The sequence below is a fragment of the Mustela lutreola genome, chromosome 3 (genome assembly GCF_030435805.1).
Source record: "Mustela lutreola isolate mMusLut2 chromosome 3, mMusLut2.pri, whole genome shotgun sequence".
Taxonomy (NCBI): Eukaryota; Metazoa; Chordata; class Mammalia; order Carnivora; family Mustelidae; genus Mustela; species Mustela lutreola.
Genome location: NC_081292.1, coordinates 185,546,201 through 185,565,827, shown reverse-complemented (window position 1 = coordinate 185,565,827; position 19,627 = coordinate 185,546,201). Strand labels below are relative to the sequence as shown.

Here is a 19,627-nt window from a genome sequence, read left to right as displayed (position 1 = left end):
TATAAAATATAATATAATAAAATATGTCTTGTAAAGATTACATAGATATCATGAATTCAAAGCACTGGTCCATTGTCGGCACTTAAAAAGTGCCCACCAAATAAAGAATAATTATTAGAGAGCATCCTTTGTTTTTAATGCAAGAGACTTAGTCATTTTTATATACCATTGTAATGCAACTTTCACTTTTATTATTCCTTTTTTTGCATCAGAGCTAGATTCTGTACATTAGTATGACAGCAGTAGGACAGCTTTACTTTACCAATAAAATCAACTGTTTCAAATAAGAGAAAACAAGGGATACGAATGACTTAAGAATAATGGAGTCTCTTCGTGTTGCCTAATACACTGGATCTTTATGTTGTGAGAAAGCTTAAAGCAATCTGTGCAAAGCATCCTTCCAATGAGTCTCTAAAAATTATATAAACTAATTTCTGTGACTTTGAATCCCACCATGTATATTTCTTTTTACAGTGCAAAAATCAAAGGCTCAAAACAATAGATATTTGAAAGTGTTTAATAGTTTAAAAGGCATCACCCTGGAAGAAAATAGAGTTTGGGAGAAACGAACAAGTCTGACATGTCTGAAAGCCCAGAGAACGGGGCTGGAATGCAGAATATTGCTGCAGGGGATATGGGGTCAGAAACGAAGTGAAAGGAACCTGTAGTGTTACTAGGGGTTTCAGTAACCCTCCCCAAATAGCCACCAGTTAAAATTCCACCTGGTTTAAGTTATGGAGATGGAATTTAAAAAAAAAAAAATGATGTGGAAAAGTACAAAGACTTTTGTACTCTGAAAATTCCTTTCACATGGCCTTCTACTAGTAAAACCACGCAAGGCAGAAGGCATGCATTACCATGGAAACCTAACACAACAAGCACAAAACGATCCCCACATCAAATAAGCAACTGCTTAAATTCACAGGCATGTATACGTGCAAAATAGCACGGTCACCTGTGACCCTATGTTCAGTAACCGGCCCTAGGAATAAAGCCGGTCACTCGACAGACAGAATATAGCACTCCGTGCTGCTGTGGGATAGAGAACCCTCTGTTGGGAAGACTGAAGATTCGTGGTTTTGATGATTCCCTGTCTCTCGTGATCCTTGGTGAATCTTCAACTGATGCAGGCTGAAAAGTCAGGCGATTTACTACTGCTTTACTTTGCAGGTGCTGCAAAGAGGAGTCAGTGACCCTTTCACTGCTATTTTGGCCTTGGGGTTGTATAATTAGAAAAAAGAAATTGAAATAATATTGGAAGAAGGTCGCTCTTTGAGTGGAAATGGGCGATGTTGGCTGCATTTTGCATGAGGAACGAAAACCAGCAGTCGCTCCTGTCTGCAGATAGGGAATTTCCTTTATAGGTCATTGTTTTGGGGGACTTAAAGGATCGCTCAAGAGGACAGCAACGTGGTGAGCAGAGGGTCTGGCAAAAGAGATCAGGAGATCCGTGCCCGGGGTGACCTCAGACGCTCGCTAGCAGGGAGTCAGAATGTGGGACTAAATCATGCTTCGGGCCCCTTCCAGGTCAATTACCGCATCACTGACTGAGACTACTTTACACAGGAACTAGGGTACTAGGAGCGAAAAATAACTGAATTTAAAGTTGCTCCTTGACTTCATGCCATCACTTCCCGAAGTTCAAAGACAACAGCAACAAAGGAACAGTCGAGAGAAAAGGTGTCTTTGGGGTTAGTCCAGAGGGGAGCCTGCACCTGCGGACCCAGGCTTTCACATACCAGAGTTGCCCACGGTAACAACCTCCTCCCGAACCTTGTGCCTCTTCTGGTCTTTCAGGGCCTCCACTATGATGTTGTACGTGGCCCCTCTGGTGAGGCCTGTCAGGGTGGCACTAGCGGAGGTTCCAGGAACTCGGAACTGCAGTCATCGGCACATCCAAAGTGAGGGAGAAAGCGTTATGGGGGAAATTGATGTGACTTTCCCTACTGTCTTACCAACAGCCTGCACTATGTAAATAAAGCCAAGGGGGACGAAGAAGGAGGGTGGAACGATCCCAAACCAGCCGTGGACAGACACGGAACTCTGGGCGGGGGGGGGGAGGGGCCATCTTTTCAGTTGGCCCAATTTTCCTGCCCCAGATCTGTGTGTTCCACAGTTCTCAGGAGCCCTCAGTAATTCAACAGACAATGCCGTCCATCCCGCTGTGGTTGCAGGTCTGTGCCAGCCCACTGGGATCCCTGAGCCAAGCCCCTTTCCCATAAATTACGGACACTGCGCTACGTGGCGGATATCCTCATCCTCGGCAAGGTGCCCTGTGACCCCAACATGGGGTCCTTAAAGCCTTTGGGCAAATCCCCAAACTCATGTTTTTAAGCTCATAAATCTTTCACAGGGTTTTTTGTTGTTGTTGTTGTTTTTGTTTTTTTAATTCTGATGCTTTCTAAAAAAATAAGAATAAGAATCTTATTCTTATAAATAAGAACCCACTAAAAATTGGTATCAGCAAAACAAATGAAAGAATAAAGGTTTTAAAGAGTCAGTCATTTTTAACAGCTGATGTGGGCACAGTTTCACGTACGTTCCTTTTCCTCAGATATATTGTAGATAATAGGATTCTTCAAGGACAAACTATAGGATGGCATTTCATTTCTTTATTTTTAAAGATTTTATTTTTAAGCAACCTCTATAACCAACGTGAAGCTCGAACTCACAACCGTGAGATCAAGAGCCACGTGCCCTTCCAACTGAACCAGCCAGGAGCCCCAAGGATGGCATCCAAGATCTTCCTGAACAAATGCAAGTTCGGGCAGAATTTCTCTTTTTTTCAGATCTTTTTTCAGATCATTTCTTTGTCCATATTACTAAGGAGCCTCAAATGTGGGCGACTAATAGAAATGATTTTATTCTCTCTACTAAACAAAACCTGATGCTACTCTTTGGTATACCCCCAAAGTACAGCCATATTGAGATTTAAAAAAGAAAAACCAGGGCTTACGTGTACTACCTTTCGACCCTATAATATTTATATTAGAGCTCTGGTCACTTCCGTTACCTCGCTTACTCATTTCTAGGCTGCCCAGAAGTAAAGAGAAAAATCAATTACCTGTAAAGGTTCTTCATCAGTGCCAACCGGATGACATGAAATGATATACTCAGAGCTTTCTTGGAATGGGGTCCAAGAGATGGTTGTCTGAGAGAGAGCTTCTTGTCCTGTAGAGGCATTTGGATTGAGTCCCATACCATGAGGGTAGTAGAGGTGATGGTCAACGTCTCCCCTGGGGACGTGACCAACTTGGATCTCCTCATTTACATTCGGCGGATATGGTCTTGGCCTATGCCTTACAGGGGTGGCCGTTGTGGGCGGAGTGGTGCGCCTAAAACCATGCTCCTCAAAGATCATTTGTTGCCCGACACTGGGCTGCTGACCAGAAGTGCCAGGAAGCTGAATACCGTTTCCAGTGTCATACCCAGGATTGGTGATGAAAGGGGTCTTTTGAACTGTGGAGGGAACATCCAAGATCTCTGGTCCGTGAAGATTTGGGTGTGGAAGGGTTACCAGTTGGGGAAGCTCATCTAGCCAAGAGAGGTTAGAGCCAAAAAAGCAAAGCGTGTTAAGCTCCCAAAAGTAGCAGCAGTAGTCATTACCAATTCAGGCAACAATGACTGTTTATCAATCTGATCAAAGCCCCTAGAACATTAGCAGTTCTTAGATCACAAGACATTTTTTTTTTCCAAAAAAGAAACCTTTAAGATTTTTCTCAAAGGTTTCTTTATAGTTTAGAACGAAAAAAGCGTTAGTATGAATTTATCATACACACAAAGCTTTGAACCACTAAGCCCCATACAAGCTACTTCTGCTCAAATTAAGCTTAATGGAACTGAAATGTGCAGGCTCTTTTCTTCTTTTCTTCATTTGAGACTCATGTTACAAGGACTAGAATCCAGATTAATTATTTCAGCATCTGAAGTATGAGAATTCCAGTTTTTCAGTAATTCAAACAGTAAGAATAGATAAAAATACATCCATGTTTGTTTCTAAACTTCTTCTATTAATATAAATATAGAATTTTCTTCAAATTAAACTGAAATCGGGTGAAAAAAAATTAGATTCTTTAGTTCAAGTTTCAGAAACCAAATAATAAATAAAGATAATGGGAAGGATTAATTCCCCCCCTCCTTTTTTTTAAACATTAACTTCAACAGAAGATATAGAAGAATAGTAAAAATAGCAACCTGGTTTCTACATTTTAATATCTGGCTTAGATTTTTTAAAGGTGAATAAAAGTCTTTATATTGATTGGCTAAGAAAAAAGTAAAACGAACTCGGCCGATTATGTTACATTAGACTATCCAAGAGCGCAACATGTATATGCTAAGCTGATAAGAAAAATTTCCATGAGAGAGGAATCAAAACCTGGAGAACCTTTTCACTGCAAAATTAATCACTTCTAGTTAGTTTTGTTTTGATTATCTTCCTAGTACCCAGAAGGTGCCTTTTACCTGTCTTTTTCCTTCCAATCAGAGGCTCACTCTTCTGGTTGTTCTTGAGGGCAATGACTTGGATGGTGTACTCGATGCCCGGTTCCAGACCTGATGGAAGGACAGATATCACGTTACGTCTGTGGGCTCAGCTAGTCAAATGGGAGTTGATCTTACCAGGAAATGCTACTGAGAAGCAAGCACCCTTTCTCTAGCTGGCCTTTTTGGCCTCCTGAAAGGTAAAATCTACTTCACTTTTCTTCCACAAAACCCAAATAGTCCACACATGATGGCCACTTGGTAAATTAGTAACTTCTCTACCAAATCTGGCACCTGAGAAAGTACTTTTAGTCTAACATTTTGTGGGTTTTCTTTTAACGTGTGGCCTTATCTGTCCTTTTGAACTCAAGAAAATCTATCAGCATCGTATACCACCAGTGGGATATACATTTGGGAGAGATCATTGCAGATTAAACGAATCTACTTAGGGCCTAATAACCAGATGGTCCTCAGTGGCAGGATCAATGAAAAGTTAGACTATAGGTAAGTACTCTGTAGGAAAAAGTGGCCAGTCTTTGTGTGGTCCCTATAGGAAGTAACCAATTCAACTCCTTCCGTAAGTGATTCTATTTTTCTGTCTCCAAATTTTCTAAAAAAAGCAGAGTCTCTCTCTGGTTATCTCTGTGTTCTCTAGGATCTTTCAAGTCTAGATGATATCCTGTACAAAGTCTAGAAATTCAATCTCCTGGACAAAAAATAATACCAAAGGCTTATGATCTTTCCCAATGAAATGGAAAATCCTTCTTTCACATTCCAGGCATGCTCTCCAGTATGAGTGGCTGGGAATCACTTGGCCTCAAGACCCATTCTGTGAACCTGGGTAATGAGAGCGGAGGCAGGTCGCCCTCTGGCAAGGCCCATATGATACCAGATCTTTAGAGAGCTAGTGGGAGGACAGGACCACAATTAGCTAGTTTGTTTTGAAAAAATGTCTTCTTCTAGGACAGGACTTACAGGTATCCGGCAAACACACAGCCAATAAAAAGATTCTATTTATACCATGATGACAGTATTAAAATTACTGTGTTTTCATGAATTCTTGTCTTTTGAGATATACTGAGCTATGTGACTCCTCAACAGAAGATGCTTTTTGAAGTTCTCAGAAATGGGGCCTCTTGTTCTCATGATACAGCATCAAAGACACAGCTGGAAATCTGCTAAGCACTTGGTGTGTCCTAGGGAGTCCCATGGAAAATGGTGACAGCGAAGCAGCAATACCGGTGATAGTAGCCTCTGTGACACCAGGGCGGGGACGAGGGACCACTTCTCTGGGAGGGGACCCAGGCTTCTCATACTTGATGATGTAACCAGTAATCTTGGCGCGGGGCGGCTGCCAGGATACCAGCAAGGAGTTGGGTGTCGTGGCCAGGAAACGCAGGTTGGATGGCGCATCGATGGCTAAAAGAAACCAGGATTAAGTCTCGAAGAAAGGAAATAAGCAGGGATCCCACACTCTTTTCCCACCCTGAGAAACAGAACCTGAGAGATTCTGAGAGTTCTCATATCAGTAAAAATGATTCACTGCCAGCCTCTTTGTTTCTCAAGTTCGTACAACCCATCACATATAAGTCAGTGGCATTTCTTCAGTAAAAAAGTAGTTACCAGTGGAGGCATCGATGACCACGGGGGAGCTCCGGGCGTTGTCATTCAGAGTGTACAAGTAGATCTTGTAGTCAGTGCCGGGTTGTAAACCTATGATTTGTGGAGAAATGCTTTTTATCTGATTTTCATTTACTAGGAAAATTTTTAAACTCATCGGTTAATTCGTGGTTCCTTTCTCATCCCATACACATACAGACCACAGAAGTGGTCCACATTTGAGCAATAAATTAGAGCCTGGCATGGGTGTTAACTGTTAACGAGAAACATTATCACAAAAAGAAATCACTGATGCATACAAAGATACTGGCTAGAGTAACTTTTAAAATTAAAAAATGCTATGTTAAATGTAAAAGAAGAGAAAAAAAGAAGTCGTTGACTTCTTGGTTTTGGCTGACTCTTGGTTTTGGCTCAGGTCATGATCTCACAGGGTTGTGAGATGGAGCCCCCCATCGGGCTCTCAGCTCAGCGTGGAGTATGCTTGGGATTCTCTCTCTCTTCTTCTGCCCCTCCCCCTGTCCCTCTCCCTTTCTCTCTAAAATAAGTAAATAAATCATTAAAAAAAAAAAAAGAGCTAGCCATCTTGGAGAATAAGGGGCAAGCACCTACTTGTGTTTTCCTTTTATTATCATCAGTCACTGTAACTGGAATCAGAATTTTAAATCTTGGGGTGCCTGGGTGGCTCAGTGGTTTAGCCTCTGCCTTCGGCTCAGGTCATAATCTCAGGGTCCTAGGATCGAGCCCCCTTCAGGCTCTCTGCTCAGCAGAGAGTCTGCTATCCCCTCTCTCTCTGCCTGCCTCTCTGCCTGCCTGTGATCTCTGTCTGCCAAATAGTAAATAAAATCTTTTTTTAAAAAAAGAATTTTAAATCTCAAAAAGACCTAAATTGAGCTGGCTATTGAATATTCTCTGACTACAACTTAGATCTTCATTTTATTTTAAAATTTAATTATGTTTTATCATCGAGCTTAACATTAAGAACAGTATGCCAATATTCAGTTTCTTTTGGTTTTAAGCATTATGTTACTTTTTTTTTTGATACGAAGGGTACATCGATAAAAGATTAAATTTAATAAATGGAAATTATGCCATCTCTCTGGCAAACATTAGACAAAATCAGGCATTCACAGAATACAACTATTTCTAATTATAGTATGAAAGTAGGTTTTTAAAAATTATAGCTGCATTATTGTAAAATATTGACAATAAATTCAATCAGTATAAGTAGTAGAGTAACTGATAAGGAATTTATGTTGGGAATAGCCATCAGCAAACATGGTCAGTACAGTGAGTTCCCTGACCTGTGATGGTGTAGCTACGGACGTCTGGCCTGATGGTTCTCTGAACTGGAGTCTGGCCATTTGCTGGGATGGCATCAACTTGGAAGCCAGTGATCGTCTCCGTCTTGGTTCTCCAGCTAATGGTGATGGTGGTCTCGGTAGCATCTGTCACACGGGCCCTTCTTGGAGGGCTGACATCTGCACAAATCACAACCAGAGATCAGTGCCTGGCTGATTCATTGAGGGAAGATTTTAATGTTTTAAAATCTGTCTTTATTATACACCAAACACATCCATTCCTGCGCATTACTAGTAACGTACAGATTTTCTCCTGTGGCATCCAGAAAGAAAGGTTGACAGTAATTAAAAAATATGAAAAGACTCAGCTCACATACTTTAAAATTTTTTTTTGTTAACTAAAACCCTTTACAGATACTACCAGTGGTTCCCAAGCCTGGCTTAGACTATCTACCAATACCCCAATTAATATTAAAATTATTAATTTATTATAACATAAAATAAGTGTAGTAGAGGAGTTACAATGATATGGCAATAATATATATACATATTATTAGTACTCTGGCTTTTTTTTATATGGCTTCATTTATTTCCTTTCAGCATAGGCAATGGCATCCCTATTTTGTAGATGAGAAAACTTAAATATTACCTGTGATTTCTGAAAGAGCATACATAAATTATTGATATAGCACCAAACTGGAATCTGGGCCTAATTTTGTCCAATACTTACTCTACTGTTAAGGTACAGCAGAAGCCAGTGTGTCCTCCCCAAACATCATGAAACCAAACTACACCAAGTAGAGCAAGTAGTAGATAACCTAGGTGTCAGTTCTAGCCCCTGACACTAACATGGTAACATTTGGAAGTGACTCCATTTATGTGGCTGTATACCACTCTCCAGAGGGTCATAAAAGGTGACAATAGTAAGTCAACGAGAGATGGGCAAGCAAATCAGTTTCCAAGCTGGGAATCCTTCGATCAACATGGTGATCTAGAAAATCATTTACCACTTATGGAGAACGTTTGTTGATACTAAAAGGCTTGATTACTCACTCTCCAGAGTAGTGACGACTCCCTGAGCTGGTCTGCTTGTCAAAGTGTCCTTAAGTGCATAGACGCTCACTTCGTATTTGGTGGCCACCTACAAAGAAGGACACAGTAAACTTTAGCAACGGGATCTTTTAAATGCACAGGGTATTTTACTACAGCATTAGAAAGACACAATGGCTATAAAAGAAAAAAATACACCAGCAAAACCCACAGCACTATAAATTCCTACATGAATTTCATTTCAACACTGCAGATGATCAACAGCACATGTAAATTATGTGAATTTAAAAATGTGCTTAGGGGTTAACGCCAAGTATGCTGTAACTTACATACTTACAAAGAATCGATCCAAAATGGGGAAAATGGGTATTAGCCTGTTTTTCTCCTTTATGATTTGGCAGGTGCCGAGCATTTCTTTGTCTGATCATGGAGAAGCAGAGAGAATGCTCTGTTCTATCTCTCAACCCTCTCTCTGTGATTTCTCTTGGAATTGGCCTTATGTTAAGAAGTACATCAATTTCCTAGATTCCTGGCTGGTTTTCCATATGCATGTCTAAAGGATTAAAAATGTTTCAATGGAGGGAGGATCAGGTAGGTTGGGTACAAACTGGAAAATATTCCTTGCCAAGGCAACAGAGCTCAGAAAATGCATAATCAAAAAGAAGCTATGTATTCAGTCTTTGGACATATGAATTGCCTCCTCCACATATGCACATAAAATCTTTCTAAAATAAACAAAATGCATATATAAAGAGATGTACAAAAGCCAACACTATTTATACAAGTCCATCCAGACAGTCATCTGGAAGAGCTAGGTCAATATAGAGAATTCTATTTGGCACAAAATTACAATAAAATTATTTGACGACAGAGGCAAAGAACACTAATTAGATTATTATGGTATTTTTATCTCCACCACCTTAAATTGTGAAAGAGATAACTACAGTTGATCCTTGAACAGATCAAGGGTTAGCAGTCCCGAACCCCTGCACAGCTGAAAATCTGCTTCTAACTTTTGAATCCCCCAAAAGTTAACTAGTAAAAGTTGTACTGTTGACCATAAGCCTTATTGATAAATTGCTGATTACCACATACTTCGTATGCTATTTGTTATTATATAATGTATTCTTATAATAAAATAAGCTGGAGAAGGGAAAATGTTATTAATAAAATCTAAAGAAGGGAAAATACATTTATATTCCTGTACTATTAAAAAAAAATCAGTGTCTAGAAATGAACCCACACAGTTCAAAACCACGTTGTTCAGGGGCACCTGGGTGGCTCAGTGGGTTAGAGCCTCTGCCTTTGGCTCAGGTCATGATCTCAGGGTCCTGGGATCGAGTCCCACATCGGGCTCTCTGCTCAGCAAGGAGCCTGCTTCTCCCCCTGAACCCTGCCTGCTTCTCTGCCTACTTGTGATCTCTGTCTCTCAGGTAAATGGATAAAATCTTTAAAACAAACAAACAAACAAACAAAAAAACCATGTTGTTCAAGGGCCAACTGTACTTTTTTCCAATGAAAGAGGGCACTTCTCACCATGAGTCCTGACACAACCACAGATGAGCTGTCAGGAGCGAGGTTGATCTCCTTCATTGGTCCGGTCTTCTCCTTGGGGGTCACCCGCACTCGATATCCTGTGAGCTGAACATTCGGTGCCGTCCACTGGGCGGTCAGGCTTGTTGGTGTGACCTGAGTGAACTTCAGGTCGGCTGGTGCAGGAATGGCTGTCGGGATGGCCATTGGTTAGAGGTTATCTTAGAGGAATTGGGGAAGAGGGACAGTACAGTGGATTCCAAGAAGCAGAACAGATGTGCTTGGGTTGGGTTGGGTTGGGTTAGATGGGTTCCCTCGGGCAAAGATTCAGTATGAGGAAGTACAAGAAGGGATACAAAATAAAGAAAACATTTGCTGAAAAAATGTGTTTTATATCCACCAATCTCAGAATCACTGGAGGCACTTGGGTAAATGCAAGAAGTCTGAGACACTTGAGGTTTTAGAAGTCATTTTTGTTTTGTTTTTTTGCTTTCCCTTAAAAAATAAAAACAACAACAAAAAAATCAAAATATCTTCTTGACCATTAGGATTGATTTTCCATTTGTATGGAAAGAGGAGCAATAGCTGTTTTCCTCGATAAGCGATCTTTGCATGGAAACCATTTCAGGGGTATTCCACCCCCCAAAAGACAGAAGCATGTTTTTATCCTGTTTATTTGAACCCCACAGCAGACAGTGCTGCTAAATTTGAAGTATTCTCTGTGGTGCAGCGTAAGAAGAAAATTGGCTCACAACAGAAGCAGAAAAGAGAAGCGAAAAGCAATAATACAGATAGCCACCCCCAGGGTTTATGCTGTCACAAGGACACAAATTTAGCATTCCACTCTGCTTCAGAAACAAAGCACAAGCAGATAAAGTATTGTGGAAAGCATTTGCCCTAAACTGCCTCCTATGTGTCTGATTCTCAATCCTTTAAGCAAATCACACACTCAGCGCACGATCTCCACCCAGAGAAGGAAGGTCTTACCTACTGTTCTCAGAATCGTGCCGCTAGGAAATGGCCCAGTTTGGATTCCTTTTTTAGAGTAAGTTCTAGGATGCCAAACTTCTTTCCTTTATGCACAGTGAGCATAACCACAGGGAGTCAGAGTTTAAGGAATAATCCACAATTTTAGGATGTCTCACTCTATGGCCTTATCTATAAGCCAAGCCACTCTAAAAGGTCCTTTATTAAACTATATCTGAATATCACGTAAACTTTACTGTTTATGACGATTCCCTTCTAAAGAGGGTCTGTCCTAATAGAGAGGCTGTTTTGTTTGGGTTTGTTTGACCCCCTTACAGGGACTCCAGAGCCCAAAAGAATGTCTAAGTCACTCAGCGGGGCTTGGAGCCGCAGCGCCCGCGAGCACCCGTGCTGCGGTGGACGGTATACCTGTGGACTGGGTTCCAATCAGGGGCTGGCTCTCCATATCATCGTGCAAGGCAACCACACTGACTGTGTACTCAGAACCCGGCCTGAGGCCTTGCAGCTCTGCAGTGTCCTCTTCACCATCAGGTGCGGGGAAGAGCTCACGGATTCCATCCTCAGGGCTCGAGTAGGTCACCCTGTACCTGGAAACTTGCCCCTGTGGGCTTTCCCAAGCAATTTTGATGGAATCGACATCCACATCAGTGAATGCCAGTCCTTTAGGGCGGTCAATGTCTGTTAGGCAAATTAATGGTAAGAGGTTATGTGAAAAGCAAGTTGTGAAATGAGCATTTTTATAACGTGCAAAGCAGTTCCGCAGATATCATTTTCTCTGATGGATTCAATTCCAATTAACCCACTAGCAAATGGGAAATTACTTGACACTTGATTACGTTTCTTTCGGTTTTAAAAAAGATTTAAGGTTACATCACTTATTAAGACGTAGGTGTGCGTGAGACACACAGGCACCCTGCAAAATAGCCACACAGAGAGGATTTTTTGCCATTAATTTTCCGGTATTCCACCAAGATTCGTTTTTGCAGTGTGATGTTAGTCTCACAGACCTGGATTTTCTATACCTTGGAAGTGGTAAGGTTGATTTTCAATGTTAGATTCAGAGGATTCGAATCCTTCTTTAACTCTTCTCTTCCCCTCCCCCCACTATTTACATTAAATGCTGCTCCAGGCAGTTTTCCAAATGCTCCAAACGCAATAGCTCCGTGAAGCCCACTGCTATCAACTTTACCATCCAGTCATAGAAAAGAAGGTCCAGGCAAAATATTTTGTAGATTTGGCTATAGGCAAACAGGGTTCTGCTGAGGCCATTTGAGCAAATGAAATTCAAAGCACAGCAGCTATGAGAGCTCCCTAACTTCCTTTCCCTTGATGTTCACTGCTTGGCACCAAGAAGGAAAAATGTCTGTAAAGGACTCAGCTCAAGATAACCAACTAACCAAGCGGGCTGTCTCTACGTGTACTTGCAAAAGACACATGGAGGGCGTTCAGAGGCCTAAGAACGAAGCTGACTTTGAAAATGGGGAAGAAGCATGGCTTACGTACTTGTTACTGCAGTTTGAACCAAAGGCGGACTCTCTCCGTCTTGATTCTGAGCATAGACACTAACCACATACTCCACTGTGGGCTGCAAACCTTCAATGGTCATTTCTGTTTGATCTGCAAAGGGAGGGAAAAGTAAATGTGGCACCTGTGTCATCCGCTGTTAAGGCCACGGATGTGACCACCTGCGTTCAGGAATAAAAGCCTGGTGGCCTGGATTTTTCATTTGTAGAATTATCACGAAAACATGGATAAGTCAGATATGATTTCTCTTGGACGGATATACTCATGGCTAATACAAATTGTCATATTGGATGAAGGTCAAACTAAAGGATACACTCTAATAAGATGCCTCCAACAATGAAGGATGCCGCTCTCGGAAAACATGAAAATTAGTTTAACTTTAAGATATTCCCTTAGGATCCTAATTTTACCAGGATTTTATATAAAAACAAAAACAAGAGCTAAGAAAATCTTAAAAAGTTGGGGGCCGTCTCTCTACTTTATGTGCATGACTAAATAAAACCACAAAGAGATATCTAATAATGCAAGATGTCCACACCATCAAATGGAACTTTGCATGTAAAAGGAGAAGTGCACTTCTCCAAAAAATTCTGCGGTGGAGGAAGTCTGTAACAATCTCAAGCCCTGAATTCACAAATGGGGAAATGTTTACATAGGACATAAAAATGTATGGTACTCAGACCTGGGTGGTCATGTATTTTAAAAAGCATATTGTGGGGCCCTCTTCTGTTAATCCTGATGAATGGGAGATGCTGGTTATTCTCACCTGGGCCTGTGGTTTTCGTTTTTGATGGTCCTGGGCCATTTTTGGGAGTAGTGGTCACTCTATAACCGGTAACAGGGGAACTTGAAGGCAGCCACCTGACGCTAATGCTGTTGTCCTGAACATCAGTCACTTGCATCTGGGATGGTTTGTCAATTTCTACAAAAAAAAACAAGGAGAAACCAGTGAAGCCCCAGTTGGTGGGGACAAGAATGGACAAGGAATGATTCCAGTCCTGGTAGGCACAGAAAGATCTCTTATTACCCTTAGTGACTCCCAGGTAGTCCTTTGGCAGAAACACGCAGATGGCCTTTGGGAGGTGGGACCTGTATCTAGATACAGGATGGCTGCCTCATACACAAAGAAACTATATGCCAAGTAGGTGTTTGTCTTCTTACTTTATCAGCTCATTCATTCATTCATTAACAGATATTTTCTGAACACCCTTTATGCCCGTCTCTACTGCAGGCCCATGGAATATATCCATTAACAAAATAGACACAATCTCTAACCTTTGCGGTGCTTCTTTAAATATCTGGCTTGAAGCTCTGTCAGACTCATCTTGTTAAAAAAGAAAAGCAAGTTGGTGCAGCCACCGTGGAAACCAGTGTGCAGATTCCTTAAGAAATTAAAAATAGGGCTATCCTATGACCCTGTAATTGCACTACTGGGTATTTACCCCAAGGATACAGATGTAGTGAACAGAAGGGCCATCTGTACCCCAATGTTCATAGCAGCAATGGCCACAGTCGCCAAACTGTGGAAAGAACCAAGATGCCCTTCAACAGACAAATGGATGAAGAAGATGTGGTCCATATACACTATGGAGTATTATGTCTCCATCAGAAAGGGTGAATACCCAACTTCTGCATCAACATGGACTGGACTGGAGGAGATTATGCTGAGTGAAATAAGTCAAGCGGAGACAATTATCATATGGTTTCACTTAATGTGGAGCATAAGGAAAAACAGAGGACATTGGGAGATGGAGAGGAGAAGTGAGTTGGGGGAAATCGAAGGGGGAGACAAACCATGAGAGACTGTGGACTCTGAGAAACAAACTGAGGGTTGTGGGGTTGGGTGAGCCTGGTGGTGGGTATTAAGGAGGGCACAGATTGCATCGAGCACTGGGTGTGGTGCATAAACAATGAATCTTGGAATGCTGAAAAAAATAAAATTAAATTAAAAAAAAAAAAGAAAAAAAGAAAAGCAATTCTGCAATGAGGAAAATACCATGGGAGAACATCACAAACCTATCTGAGTAAATATTCCCCTGTCTCTCCAAAGGAGGAGTCAGTACCTGTTCGATAATCAATGGAAATCGGCTTGCTGCTTGCGGGGCTGTCTCCACGGCCAGTGACAGCATACACGGTGATGGTGTAGTCTGCTCCAGGTTTAAGGCCACTGATGGTAGCTGTGGACTTGCTCCCAGGCACAGTGAACTCCTGCACAGGGCTATTTCCTCCTGTGTGAAAAGGGGTTAGTTCAGAGCGTGAAGGGCTGAGAAATAGTTGGGGACTGCTGAGCAATGACATTAACATCCTGAGAAAACATTTAGTCACACCCTTGATTATTCCCTTTAAAAGAGAATTATTAGTAGGGTCCACCTGGAAACGTATTTATTTATGCATGTAGTGAACCTTATAGTAAGTGTGTAAAAATTGGGAGAAAATTGCAGTTGATGCTTTTTTAACATTCCAGTATTCAAATGTCACTGAGTTGTAGATTAACATTAGAAGGAGAAAGAAGGTAAGTCCTCAACCCAGGATGGAGTATACTGGGTTCCTTTTTCAAGACATTAATGTCTTGTCTGAAAATATAGGAAAATAAAAAAATACAAATCACTTATTATTTCATCAATGATAATGTATTTGTGAATTTGTAATTCTTTCTTCCTCAGCTCTCCTGTTCCTCCTTTAGAAGGATACAAACAACTCTGTATCTTGGTTTTGCCACCAATTAGAGCATATATATATTTTTTCACATATTCTTGGAAGAGACAAGGCTCCATTGAATGGACTTGCCAAAGTCTCTTTAAATATGCATCTGCCCTTGGGTTTTGAGATTACCCACAAAAGAATCTGGCTCGATGGGAGTGAAAGAGCATTTCGCTAAGGCACCTGTTTCTCCGTAGGTGATCCTGTAATATCTCACTGTGACAGCGGGAGCTTCCCAGCTGATCAGCACACTGGTAGGAGTTGCAGCAATGACTTCCAGGTCCCTTGGAACATCAGAAACTAGAAAAACAAGGCAAAGTTTCCATATCTATAACTTTCAAATGATGCCCAGATTCATTCTGTTTGTTTGTTTTTTTTTTTAAGATAACTACCTTTGTAATTCCTGCATTTAATAATGCAGGTATTATGCAAAATTAGCAGAAGTAAAAATAACAAACAATTCAAGGTAAGGGGTTAAGGAGGCAATTCAGATTACGATAAAATGACTATTACAAATTTATTGAAGAATTTTTTTCCTTCAACTTTTTATTCTGAAAAATTCTAAAACAGTGGCGCCTGGGGTGTCTCAGTCGGTTAACTGTCTGACTCAGTCTCAGCTCAGGTCTTGACCTCAGGGTCATGAGTCTGAGCTCCACACCGGGCATGGAAACTACTCAAAAATATTAAAACAACAGAGAAGTTACAAGAAATAATTTAATGAACACCTACATTCCCTTCTCTTGGGCATTTGTTAATTAGTAAAAATTGCCACAGTTGTTTATCTCTCTTTCTGTGTCTTTCTCTTTTTGTTAAACCCTTTGAGCCTGAGGAACAGGTATCATGATGCTACTTGTCTCCTAAGTACCTCAGCATGTCTCCTAAAAATACCAACACCGTCTGATTTAACAATTCTGGGTTTATTTTTATTTTTTTTAATTAATTTATTTATTTGACACAGAGAGAGAGACATCGAGAGAGGGAACACAAACAGAGGGAGCAGGAGAGGGAGAAGTAGGCTTCCCACTGAGCAGGGAGCCCGATTTGGGGCTCGAGCCCAGAACCCTGGGATCATGACCTGAGCTGAAGGGGGCAGACACTTAATGACCGAACCACTCAGGTGCCCAATAATTCTGTGGGTTTTTTTTTTTTTAACTTTTATTTATTTATTCATGAGAGAATGAGTAAGAGAGAGCATGAAAGAGGAGAAGGTCAGAGGGAGAAGCAGACTCCCCAAAGAGCCGGGAGCCGGATGCAGGACTCGATCCTGGAAGTCCGGGATCATGAGCTGAGCCGAAGGCAGTCGTTCAACCAACTGAGCCACCCAGGAGCCCCCAATAATTCTGTTTTTAAAGGAACTCTGAAACAGAGATTTCTTAATATTTTGAATAAAATTTCAGGTATTAGAAATGTAAAAATAAATTAATCCAGTGAGAAATTTTCTGCAATAAAGTTATCTTCAATAGAGCTAAAGAGGAGATTTCCTCCACGCATTGTCTCACTTCTCTCTCCATGCCTCATAAGCACAATCCATTTTTCTAAGAGATGATGATTCAGACAACACAAAGCCGCTTTCCAGAAGATCCCACCTGCCCAGGAAGTCCTCTGAGTGCCTTTGCAGACCAGAAAACAAGTTACCTGTTGACTGTTGACCAATCAAGGGAGGACTTTCTTCTCTGCCATTCAGAGCAACGATGCTGACCACATATTCTGTGCCCGGATTGAGATTGGTGAGGGTGATGGAATTCCGAGAGGGGGGCACTCGGTCTTCCCGAGGTCTTCCACCAGTGTGCTCGGGGTGATGGCGAATCCGGTAGCCAGTGATGGTGGCTCGAGGGGCAATCCAGTGGACGGTGAAAGAGTTGGCAGTGATATCAGAGAAGTCAATGCCAGTTGGGGAATCAAGACCTGTTGTTTCGACCCAGGCGGAAAAAAAAAAGACATCACCAGTTTAGGAGGTGAGGAAGAATGTAGGGAAGGTAACCCAGGGAAGCCAGTGTTTCTGTCCTTTCTCCTCAGCACAGCAAAATGCTGTGCTTGCTGTGCTGATTCTAAGCCACACATAAATTTCAAAATCATAAACTGCCCCAGTTCCAAATGGCCAACTCAAGCTTTTTCTTTTTTCTTTTGCTAAGTAATCCAAGTTATTTTTACATGTTGTTACCAAAGGTTTCTGCCTCGCTTTTGAAGACAGCTATTTAAGATATCTGGGAATAATTTTTCAAATGCTTCAGTGTTCAAGTATTCTGGGTTTCTATCCTGTAAGTGTGTCTCTCGAAATAAGGCAAGATATGCCCACTTTCAGGTTAAGTGTTTGGTTCGTAAAGAAGCTTTCTGCGCTCAAGAGGAAATTGTTAGGTCAACAGGGTAGTAATAATGCCAAACATAAAACTCTCAAAAATGAAAATAAGACATCATCCTGGACAGAGTACATGCAAGTAAATCCTCATGAATTGAAAATTTAGTGTACTGCAGAAAAATGAGTAAAAATTTTAGAGTATATCTCAAATTCAAATCAATTAATCTCTCTGGGCCTGTCCAAAATTTTTATTTTAGTATTAATAAATTGAGATATCACAATAGAACCAAGGGTACTATAATAAATAAATTAATGGGTATACCACATCACACTGTTTTAAAAGGGAAAAATTAACAGAAGCCCTCATATTAAAGAAGAAATGTAATATTACAGGATTCAGTTAAACTTCTTCGCATAGCAAATGGCTATTTCGCCAAGCAGAAAAAAACTTGTTGGCTTAGCAAAGGAAAGAAAAGACTTCCATGACAATGACAGCGTTGGATCAGCCTTAGACAGAGCCACCTAATGAGAGGGAATGGTCACCATCTCTAAACAACAGAGATGATATTATTCTTGGGAGATTTTTTAAAAGGACAGACAATAACGTTTCTGGACTATTTTAGTCCTCTCTGGAAGCCAAGAGTATAATCTTAGTGACTGAAAGTCAGGGTAATACTTGCAGAAGTGTCATTTAATTTTTAAGGCCAGTGATCAGAAAGTAATGACAAGGCTACAAGCACCACTACCACCCCAGAAATGGAGGTGCGTTTTTAGAAGCAGCATTCCATTCTGCTATTTAAAATTGGTAGCTCAAAGCTATTTGATCCGCATACTGCCAACACAACTCACCTGTTTTCTGCCTTCCTCTAAGGGGTATGCTCTCGTGCTGTTCGTATACACTGGAGACACTGACCAAATATTCTGTGCCAGGCAGGAGATCTGAAGAGCCAAGGAGGACTTATTTTTAAATTGTGCTCAGAAGCATGAAAAAAGCAAAGCACTCTTAGGACTATTTCAATAGATAAAATAACATACACAAAAGTTGAGTCCCCTGACCTACTCATACTGATGTGTGAGTGTCACTACCTACAGGTAGGTTGTAATGGGTTGCTAAGGAAAGGTCACCTTGCCTTCCAATGTCTCTAAGCTGTGCCCTCAGACGTACTTCTGAGAGTATGATTCACCCTGACCCGCAATAAGATGGTAGCTGCCACATAGCATTCTCTCTGTCAGCCACTCAATATTACACCTGTTGAGGGCATGTGATAATAATTACTGTGGCTTGTCATTGACTTGTCACCAACAACCCTAGGAAGAAGTTTGCTACTATTTAAAGCAGGCTTGTGGCCATCCAATAAACTGCAAATATTTCAAATGTACAGTTCAGACAGGTTTTGGACTATGTATGAACTTGTGAAATCATCACCACATCCAAAACTCTGGTTTAAAACTATCCCCATTTTACACATGAGAAAACGGAAGCACAGAGAAGTTGTCTTCTTTGACATCCTTGCCTGAAATCATAAACAGTTTGACCCAGGCCAAGACGGGTGGTCTTAATTAACCTTTACTGGAAAAGAGTTAACAGTCCATGGGGAAACGGATTGGTTTTGCCATAACAAAGTAAGAACAAAATACTTAACAAAATTATATACACTTTCCTGAGTATCCTCTTCTCTCATTTTGAGGTCTCCGAAAAAGGACAGAGTGAGGGTTCTAATCTTTGGATTCTTCCTCATTAGACCCCATTCCCCCCCATACCATTTCTATAGAGGCCCCTGCAAGGCTTAGATGCTCAGACTCCCCTTTCCTTGTTCCTCGTTGCCCAGGGGTAATTTATTTAACCACTACAGACCCTAGTTGTTTCATCTATAAAAGTGGGTAATAATGGTTTCTCTGGGGGGGAGATGGCTACTTTGCAATCTAGAGCAAAGATCTAGAAGAAGATCTGAGAACACATGATGAACATGTGACCAGTCTGTGGGGCAGACCTGGTCCTAAGGCAGGGGTTGCATACTGAGCGATGCTGTTAACTGCTGATCCCAGAGTGCTCCAGAAGACAAATAAGAGCCCTGTTGATGTACAGATATAAGGGTGTTCTCACAGTCGTGAAATGAGAAGGCAGGACTGTGGTCATGTG

General features: G+C 41.2%; 1 protein-coding gene across 12 annotated transcripts in view; it reads right to left on the bottom strand.

Annotated features, from left to right (window-relative positions):
* FN1 (fibronectin 1) overlaps window positions 1–19,627 on the bottom strand; it is a 66,216-nt gene that overhangs the window by 6,967 nt on the left and 39,622 nt on the right. For 2 of the 12 annotated variants that reach the window (XM_059168112.1, XM_059168118.1), the window contains 15 exons: window positions 18,337–18,426; window positions 16,827–17,096; window positions 15,375–15,491; window positions 14,555–14,719; window positions 13,258–13,413; window positions 12,471–12,584; window positions 11,376–11,645; window positions 9,984–10,171; window positions 8,451–8,538; window positions 7,401–7,577; window positions 6,103–6,192; window positions 5,719–5,898; window positions 4,462–4,551; window positions 3,065–3,534; window positions 1,740–1,878 (listed from right to left, as the gene is read on the bottom strand). In XM_059168112.1, the coding sequence (XP_059024095.1) occupies window positions 1,740–1,878; window positions 3,065–3,534; window positions 4,462–4,551; window positions 5,719–5,898; window positions 6,103–6,192; window positions 7,401–7,577; window positions 8,451–8,538; window positions 9,984–10,171; window positions 11,376–11,645; window positions 12,471–12,584; window positions 13,258–13,413; window positions 14,555–14,719; window positions 15,375–15,491; window positions 16,827–17,096; window positions 18,337–18,426 (2,604 nt within the window). The remainder of the gene's footprint in view (window positions 1–1,739; window positions 1,879–3,064; window positions 3,535–4,461; window positions 4,552–5,718; window positions 5,899–6,102; window positions 6,193–7,400; window positions 7,578–8,450; window positions 8,539–9,983; window positions 10,172–11,375; window positions 11,646–12,470; window positions 12,585–13,257; window positions 13,414–14,554; window positions 14,720–15,374; window positions 15,492–16,826; window positions 17,097–18,336; window positions 18,427–19,627) is intronic. The other 10 variants (XM_059168111.1, XM_059168116.1, XM_059168117.1 and 7 more) reach the window with 5 other exon arrangements.